Source organism: Montipora foliosa, chromosome 3 (genome assembly GCF_036669935.1).
Source record: "Montipora foliosa isolate CH-2021 chromosome 3, ASM3666993v2, whole genome shotgun sequence".
In the NCBI taxonomy this organism is placed as follows: Eukaryota; Metazoa; Cnidaria; class Anthozoa; order Scleractinia; family Acroporidae; genus Montipora; species Montipora foliosa.
In genome coordinates, this window is record NC_090871.1 from 14,187,726 (window position 1) to 14,197,725 (window position 10,000).

Here is a 10,000-nt window from a genome sequence, read left to right on the forward strand (position 1 = left end):
GACGTTACAATTTGAATAGTGATATGGCGTGTGATTTGATACAGTCCTAAAGATAAGGATTTTAACGCAATGAACGGATACGGTACAATAATAATAATAAATGATAATTGAATTATATAACAGTAAAGAAATATAATTATATCTTTCAAGAACTCATTTTCGGAAAAAATCTTTAAAAATATTAAATTTAACAAATTGATGTCAGTTTTTTTATGCGTCTGTCCTGTTTTTGATCATGAATTTCGTCATAACATTGTGAAAGTAGCTTGTGGATCCACGAGGCGATAGCAAAAAAATAAATTGAAGGGTTAGGGAGACTTTAATACAGGTGGCTGTCAATACAGTATCAACAATACGCACTGGGCGTGGTCTAATGTCAATCTAATGGCGTACCATTAAAAAAAACACTTCATGCAAGGAAACAATAGGACAATCAACACTTTAAACAAAGTTGCCAACTTGTAACTTTACGGTATAATATAGGTAAAATTTTTACAACGTTCAACAAACAGCGGGAAAGTTAAAATAAATGGCAGGCGATTTAACAGAGGTGGAGGTTATGGCCTGGAAATCCCTTGCGAGCATACCTTTGAGGGCAATTTATTGTTCATCACGTGACAAAATAATTAAAGAGGAATTTCTAGCAAAGAGTGAAGCATATTCAAAACGAACATTTTTTTGCATTTCTGATTTTGTACTGTACTTTAGCACATTGTAGACAAATGAAAGCGTTAACGACACTAAGGGGCCGATTATATTATCAGCTTACATTAGCTTTGTACATGTTATTTCTTTCTAGTGATGACAGATTGCATTTTAAATACAATAAAATACTGCATAAAATGACATGTGGCTTAGTTTCTGTTCTATGGTGGCCGCTTAATACAGGTAAAAATAACAAAGAAAGACAAACATGGGACTGCTACAGGGTGGCCGCGGCTGCACAATAGACGTGGCCGCCTAATACAGGTAACAAATACAGCGTTTGTATGAGCGAAAAATCGGGTCTTTGAAAACTGGTCGCTTAAGGACGGTGCCTACTATTGTTATTGCGCATACGTTCAGCGCATCTCCAGATACTCGGATTTCCTATCGGTGATGCTTACTAATACAGGAATATTTTTGCGCGGTTTAAAAGTATCCGGAGAAAGTATATCTAAGTAAGTACTCTTGGTATCCAAAAAGAAAATTGGGGGTAACCATGCACTTTTGAGAGATAATGAAGGTTCAATTTGAGAAAGAACGCCATACATTGCTTTGTATTTTAAAGCTTTTTACAAATATTGTTCATGAATTATCTTTGAAAAATGCGTGGTTACCCCCAATTATCTTTTTGGATTTCAATAACAGTTGTTAAGATATACATTTCCTTCATAATCACAAACCGGGGAAAAGATATCTTTAATTAGTATAGGCACCGTCCTTAATAGAGGGTGGCCGCTTAATAGACGAGTTCACGCTCTTGAGTGAGGGCAAGATGGAGAGAAATTCAAAGGTTTGTAAAGAAACTCAAAACGATCAAAAGTATTCATGATATGAATTTTTTTTTTTCAAAACAGAAGATATGCGCTCAAAGGTGCGGCAGAATAAATTTGTAGAGAATGGCTATTGTAGAAATTACTTCATTAAAAAGAGTTTCTGCCATACATTTCCTGTTATTCCAAAGGCACAAAATTACAGAGAATTTATGGAGACGAAAAAAGCAATGTTTAGGAATTCCAAAGAACGGATACCAAGTCTAGTTCATCTCAGTTGTGAACATGAAATTAATTGCTTGGTTTATGAAGGCGAAAGTCGATAAAGTAGAGTCATGTACAGTATATTTTGCTTTGAATTTCCATACAAACCTTTGAATTTCCCGCCATGTTGCCCTGATTACCCACGATGCAATCAAGAGCGTGAACTCGTCTACGCAGGGCCGTTATATACACTCAGGTTCAACTGGTATTTTACATGTGATGTTATGCACAACACTGAAACGAAATGGCAAATTCTGTGGTAACCTTTTCTGGTTGGATATGGTTTAACAAACTCACAAAAGAATTTGAACAGCTTGAATGCATTTAGTAAATAAACCCCTTCTGGAGGCTGGTATGTCGGCTGAAATATGAAATATCTGTTGTCTGGCTATTTATATTCATTTCCACTCTACACAGTCTTCAGACTTCAAGTATAAAAAAATGGAAATGTGACTAATTCTTGACAGTCAAGAATTACTTAAAAGAAAGCTTGTTGTCTATTTTTTATTTCTCATTTTATTCAAGAAAAAGATTCTTCAGTAGCCTGCGAGCAAGCTCTCTTTCGGGGTCAGAAGAGGGTTTGATTCTGAACTCCACTGATAAATATTTAGTTAGTTGCGTATGGTTTTTGACGCGGAGTGTGTTGCTTGTTTGCACACACGGAATGGAATTGAAAGGGTTTGTTTGCCTCTGTAAAAGCAAATATATTTTGTGTTTCAATGAATTTTTGGCTGGAGATTCTTCTGCCTTTGTGGATTCATCGTGTTGTGTAAATATTATGTAATTTGCATGCGTGAATTGAAATTTGACATGGGTGATGACAGGAATTCTTGCTGTTTAGTCATTCGGGTGTAAAATGAAGTTAATTTGGGAAGCCAACGACATTTCTTTAAAGGGGCTAGGTCACGCAATTTTAGGCAATTTCAGCACTGATCGAATGGTCATAGAATTAACTAAAATATCAAACTAACTGTTCAAAACTATAGAAGAACTCTAACAAAACACAGGGAAGCCAAGAAAGGACATGGATGGACAAAACTGGAGAAGATTGAAATGGATTGAATTTGGGTAAATTTGAAAAACGTCGGCCCACCTTTTTTCAAATTTATATCAGTCTATATCAAAATGTCATTTACAAAGCTGGAAAATTATTCTCCGTTGTTATGTGGCCGTGATTTTGCAAATGAAAGACTCTTGCTCTGCAAATTTGACGTTTAGAGCTCATAATTAACAAAATTAAACAAATGACCTGAAATAGCGTGACCTAGCCCCTTTAAGTTTATCTACTGCGCATTTAGGTGATCAAATTTAATTTATGCAACAACCGTTTACAAACAAGAAGCTATTTTAAAAATAAATAGTGTTTCGTTTCCGGACTGATAATTTCTTAGGGTGTTTGGAAATGAGTATGAAAATTTGAGGAGGACAAACACGTACCAAAATGCAACCCAGTTTACGCTCACGGAGCGTCTGGATTCGCGACTTGTTTCTCCCGAATATACTCCAAAGGACTTACCACAACTACAAGCGTCTGTTCAAAATCCTTCTCGGCGGCCAAAATTTGATCAGATGTTAACCGATTTTACTAGAAGTATGATTTGCAATTCTGCAACTAATCGAAGCGAGGCTCCAAGAGCCCTATTGTTTTTTAGCCAATCAGAGTAAAGTCCAGATTCTGGACTACCAGCAGACGACTCGTTAAGAAATTGTATCAGGCGTACCTTTTAGGGCCCTCTCTAAAGTAAAGTACGCCATGCAAGTCCCTTTTCATGCTACCTACTTGGATGATATTGCCTGCCGTTTGACTGTCTGTAAATAAACCATTTAAATACGAATCTTGGATGGAAGGAATGCTTCAAGAGCAAACTCAACAGCAGCCAAATCTCTCCAAGAAGAACTTTTTGAGTGTTCATTCTCCTGCCATATCTTATGGCATACTTGCTCGCCGCTACGATTTAAAAAGGCCCCGCAACTTGTACCACTCGCATCACAGCAAACGCCGGAAATAATTTGAGTTCTTACGCGGTTTGCCCGCTTTTACCCTCGATATTGCTTTTATCCACACTCACTTTTCAAAAATCAATCTCTCAAACAGATCCCATCTAGCGCAAACCCGATGCCCCAATCCTGCGCTGCAGCAATCAAAATGGCACAATAACTAGTTTTCATTTTTCTTGATAATATAGATTACCAAAAATTGCCCCATCAGAAATAAATTTCCCAACTAAAGAGGATAGATATCGAGCAGATACTGCACAGTCAAGAACAGATATTATCGATGGACTCAAAACTCTGGTTTCAGAAATAGGAATCGTACCCTCTTCGCTGCCCCAAGTGAGGCCTAACCATAGAAAACGCTGACTCGGTTCCAAACGGAGCATCTTCCTTAACGTAATTAACATTTAATTAAAAGTTGTTATCATGTACGTTTAAAATATTAACACAATCAATTTGGTTGTAAGTGACACCAATAAATGAGATTATTGCTTCACATTCTCTGTCAGCAATACTGATTGGTGATCAGAGATGAGAAGCTGATTGATAAAAAGAAGAATTCTGAGCGGTCCCACATGATTTTGCAATGATGATGGCCCGGTCACGAAGCAGCGTATATAGGTTGCCAAACCGTTCCCATTTTCGGCTTTCATTTTCTCGGACATAAAAAGATAAACGAGAGAAATGTTTTTGTTTAACCATGTCGGAGTTTCAATAGGAATTTTTGTTTCCAGAACCGTTATTAGAAGCAGGCGAAGAGACAAGACTCAAAGAAGAGAAACCACTGCGCAAGAGAGGCATTATAATGAGAATCTTATTGAACTAGCTTGTTTAGTCCGTTCTGGGAAAATATTGGTCGAGTTCCTTTTTTGCAAGTTTATGGAGCCTGAAAATTAAACTTGCAAAAAACGGAAACTCGACAAATATTTTCCCAGTACGGACCTCACGCTAGTTCAATAACATCTATTATTATTCATTCAAAATATTTCCCCGTTTATGATTGGTTAAAACCACACGCATAATTCACCATAAACAGCTGTTGTTCACCAAATTTGGAAAGAAACTTCGTCATATTGAATCAACGACGTCAAAAGTGCAGCCCGCTGCAGATTATTGAACCGATGACGTCAAAATGACGTCAAAAGTGCAGCCCGCTACAAATTATTGAACCGTTGACCGAAAAAAGCTGGGGACGAAATTGTGTTATTTTTGTTGAGCAGAAAAATGGCTGCGAGTAGGTTTAGAAGTTTGAGCAAAGAAAATATTTTGAATGAATAATAAAGCAATTATTGAATTCGGCTTTCGTAGAATATGAAGAATTCTGCAGATCTCGGAGGATGTTATCCACCTCGGCCTTCGGCCTTGGTGGATAACACCCTCCTAGACCTGCAGAATTCTTCATATCCTACTCAGCCTCATTGAATAATTGCTAAATACTGTATAGAGTTGTGCCCGCTACTACGAATGATCCACTTAATAGGGAGCTTTAGCAGCAACGACGGGAACGGCAACGAGAGCGTCATCTAAAAACATAAATTCGCGTTATTGTAATCACTTCTCGACTAATGTGACAAAGGTGTGGCAGTCCCTCAGGAATAAAACTGTTGTGAGCGCCGTTTAATTTAGGGAAGAAAATGAAAATTTATCTCCAACTGCTGACGTTCTCTATAAAACCTCAAATTTGGTTATTTCGCGTTGCTGTTTTGCTGACGACGGCAAAGAAATGGACAAAAATGAAAAACGCACTTGCAGAGCGCGCTAACGACATACATACTGCTCCACGCGCACATGTGCGAAAAGTATTTCGTCTAATCAGATGCTAAGAGAGCTCACTATGACTTGCGTAGTATGTAAGACAAACCAACACCTAAAGAGAGTTTGCTCTCACCAAACACAACTGGCCTCGCTTTTGCTTTAAATTCCGCATGTGGACGCTTTCCATGAAGAAATAAAAAAGTTAAAGTATCATACGTCAGTGTCCATTGTTTCTTTCACTGATCGTGAAGACGATAACATTAAACGTATCAACAAGTTTTCTAAGTTTCAACCGCCGTGTTTTTGGTGACCTAGTTTTAGATGTAATGCATCTATCTCAGAACGCTGATTATTCAAATCAATGAAGCTGAAGCGAATGCTACAGATCTATCGGCAATTGGTGCAAATTGGGTAGACTTTCATATAGCGGACTAAAATGGCGCAGAACAAAAGAAGCATCGCTATTCCGATTAGGCCTTGCTAATTAGGTATTGTTATGTTTGCTTTGTTCTTTTGTTTTATGGACATTAATTATTTCAGATCCGGTATTTGAAAGACCAGCCGGCAAATTGGGTGATGTAGCAGCTCTTGTAAGGTGTAATGTGATTGGCTCGCTACCCTAAACCAAAAACAAACGACTAAACAATTGAAACAATGACTTAGACTTAAAAACAATAGAAGCTGCTTACAATACAAAACAAAAGCAGGTCCAATCTCGACCCCAGAGCTCTTCTCTTTTGCGTATGACTGAGGGAGAGAAGAGCTCTGGGGAACCCTGAAACAAACTGTCGTCTCATTGGTTTTCGTGAAGAACAATGAAAAGCGTCTCTGATTGGTGCATTCATGTTGGCACGAGGAGTGAGCGGGCTCCATAAGTTCAGACAAATAGCCATTTTTGGGCTATAAGAACTATACGGCGCATGCTCTCCGACAAAGAGTTTCCCAGAGCCTCGGGTCATGCGCAGTCATAAGATCTGAGGCTCTGGTGACGAGAATGAAGCAGGTTTCGAGAGTTGCTACACTATTGCGCAAATTCGTTGACAAGGGCGGAGGGCGGAATTAAGGCCGCACCCGTGCAATGTAAATATGGATTGACTTTATCTTTAGTCAAAGATCTCGTTTATATATTTGAATTTTTTGAAAGGGCATAACTCAGTGAGATGATCTTTCTAATTTTAATTTCATGTCCATTCTGCAGTTGTATAGCTCAGATGGAAAAACAAATGCTTCGTAATCGAACGGTCATAGGCTCCAATCCCGTTCAAGTATGCATGGATTTTTCAGGATTGCCACCACTCAAGGTTCTTAGTTCCTAACTAGATCTTTCAAAATTTCACTTCACTTGCATCCCGCAAGCAGACCAAATCAATGAAAGTAAAGCAAAGCAAAGCAAAGCAAAACAAAGCAAAGCAACACACCTTTTTCCAGACATCATCAGATGTCCATGGTCATAGGTTCCTGACACCACTCAATGTACCTAGTAAATTTAGACTATCACAATCAAAACTATATCATATAAATGAAGATGTAAACAAATGTCTCCTTGGTTATAAAGTAAGGCATGTAAGAAGCAGCATATCAACAGGTTATGTTAGCAATTCCTGTCGGCTTTATTATAGTTCTACTGAATTTTTATTACTTTTCGTTAAAACATTTTAGACGCCGGTTCCGGAAAGGAAGACAACGTGATCACTAGCAAAGAGATCTTGATTAGAATAGAATGTAATATTGTAGTTGTCCTTTATAATATTGAGTGACTCTTCTGGAAAGACGTGCTTTCTCAACAAGAATCATATGCTAATCAACAACGTTTTGAGGTGTTGTTTTGTCAAAATTGAGACCCCGGAAAAAATGCACTGGATCATTTCACTTTGTAAAGGAATGATTAACTTACAGTAACTGAGTAACTTTTCTGACCATTCAACAATCTCTCCCTTGTATGAGCCATAACATTCTTTAAAAAACGTAGCTTGACAAGTTTTCAATGCAAAATGACAAAATAGATTGTTCGCGGTTAGTCTTACGAAGCATGTTTCATCCCGACCAAGGGACTCATCAGAGACCTTCCTGCTTGGCAAACTGGTTGGGCATCACGCCCAAAGTCCCGTTCGCTAACAAAGTTATGACAGCAATCTCGTCTTATATCCCATAAGGATTTGTGTATTTTCACAAGTAACTGTCAACTTTATTGTCAGTTTTCACTCGTGAATTTGTGCGGTCTGGAATCCTTAAGCGATATAAGGCGAGATTGCTGTCATAACTTTGTTAGCGAACGGGACTTTGGGCGTGATGCCCAACGAGTTTGCCAAGCAGAAAGGTCTCTGATGAGTCCCTTGGTCGGGATAAAAGGAACTTCGTAAGACTAACCACGAACAATGTATTTTCACAAGTAACTGTCAACTTTATTGTCAAAATGACAAAAGAACGTGACAATGGCGCCACTTTTCTATTAATGTGTATGTGAATTAATCTACATTCAACCAACTCTTAAATTACTTTTGTTTTCATACGGCAATTAAAGTAAAAGAATCTTGGCCTTATGCTAGGTGAATATTTGGAACCACAAATAGTAAAAGCAAGTTCGTTTGCAGGTTAATTTAATCTCTGTCCAGCAATGCAACTCGATTAGTGTTTAAAGATAGCTTTTCTTCTTGAGGGGGCATTGGGTTCTACTAGTAACCGAAAAATCGCACAACTGAATTCGCCCAAAACTGAAAAGCCGAATACAAAACCATCAAAACCGAATGTTTACAGACCCGGATTTCCAAAACCTTAATCGATCTGAGGATACGGACTAAACTATGTTCATTTCATCACTGCATGTGGATGCTATTTGTGAATCAGGCATATTTTCTAGTCTGACGTTTAATTCAGAATTCAGAGATTCGATTGAAATCTTGCAGCAGTCAGTCGACCTGCGATCTGTATTGACTGTAAAATTTGCACAGTTTGTCACCTTTTTGGTGGTCATCGGGAACTTAGCGTGACGTTTACTGTAGTATTAAAGAAAAAAAGTCCTTGACTTGACGTCTGGGTTTGGAGGCTATGTGAGATGTCGCGCGGCACGCGCTCTCGATTGAGGAAACCAAAAACCAGAAACCGAACAGGCAAAATCGAAAACTGCATTGGATCCCAGAGCCGAAAAACCGCTTGTATTTTGGCCAAAAACCAAAAACCAAATGCTAAAAAAAGGAAAAACCTGACACCGTAAGAGACACAAAAACCGAAAACCCGAAGTTTTTCGGTGCAAAAACCGAAAAACCGGCCTAAAAAGCGGCCAAAACCGAAAATCATAACGCCCACCTCTTAAAGATGAAGCCGGCTGCTTTCGCAATAACATTCACTGCACTCGTATTTATTCTGGACAGCACACAAACTCGAGGTACAACTTATTATTACTAATTTAAAAATATAGCTTATGCAAAAGTTGTACTCGTTCTACATGTTACGATACTACACGATTGCCTATTTATCTTAGCTTATTAATCAAGACTAAATTGCAATGAACTTCAAGTTTCTGCTCCCTTCAAACGCAGCTAAGTTTCTTTGTCAATCATGGTCTTAGCTGCAGATTTTCTTTTTGTTTATTATTTATACAACGTGAAAGTATAACTTCTTACATCGCAATAATGAAGCTGCTTTATTTGTCAAATGTTTTGTCGGTTAATCCGATAGTGTTACTGCATCTTGATGAGCAGGGTAAAAGGTTTTAAACATTTTAAATTTGTTAGAGGTTACGTCGTAACGACTTAAGGTATTTTTTTTAATTTGTCAGGAATTGCAGTTTAATCATTACGGCTTGCTTCACTTACTACTAATTGCTTTTTTAAATTTGATCTACTGTGGTAATTTATCGAATCGGGTAAAATTTGAAAGCGTTGTACCAAAACGTCTTCATTCTGGGAACTACGAGAAACAAGGAATAGGGAACGGTATTTTAGCGAAAGAATATCTCAACAAGTATGCTTAAATTATCGGACGATCAGTATGGACAATACCCATGAACGTATTTCTGGTATTTAGGTAATTTATTGGGATAACTTAAACTGAAACACTCGCTTCTCTTTAGAATGTGGAATCAGTGGAGATGACTTACGAAAGCGAGTTGTGAATGGCAAAGATGCCACCGCTCATTCCTGGCCTTGGATGGTTTCGCTAAGGTACAATGGACGCCACATCTGCGGAGGATCTTTGATAAAAGTCAATTGGGTCGTCACAGCTGCCAATTGCGTTGAAAGAGACCACCAGATTGGTAGTTACACGGTTGTAGTGGGTACGTATTACGATAGTTTTCATTAGAAGCACCAATAAATAACACAATCAGTCAAGCGCTTGATAAAATTCTTGACGATTCAAATGTTCATATATATGGCCGAAACTTATGGTTTGCTTGAAAGGAAAAGTTCGACGTATAAACCGGGGCATAAGACTTTTTAGGCTTCTTGGGCAAGGATATTATTCCCCTATAGGCCCCGCCTGAAAGCACTTATTTATCTGTACATTGGGGGTAA

The 10,000-nt window shown here is 38.2% G+C and overlaps 1 protein-coding gene across 1 annotated transcript in view; it reads left to right on the plus strand.

Annotated features, from left to right (window-relative positions):
- Positions 1–8,779: 8,779 nt before the first annotated feature.
- The window catches only part of LOC137995278 (chymotrypsinogen A-like), a 10,775-nt gene continuing 9,554 nt past the window's right edge, over positions 8,780–10,000 (plus strand). The window contains exons 1-2 of the mRNA XM_068840852.1: positions 8,780–8,871; positions 9,559–9,762. Coding sequence (XP_068696953.1) covers positions 8,802–8,871; positions 9,559–9,762 — 274 coding nt within the window. The 5' untranslated portion in view covers positions 8,780–8,801. The remainder of the gene's footprint in view (positions 8,872–9,558; positions 9,763–10,000) is intronic.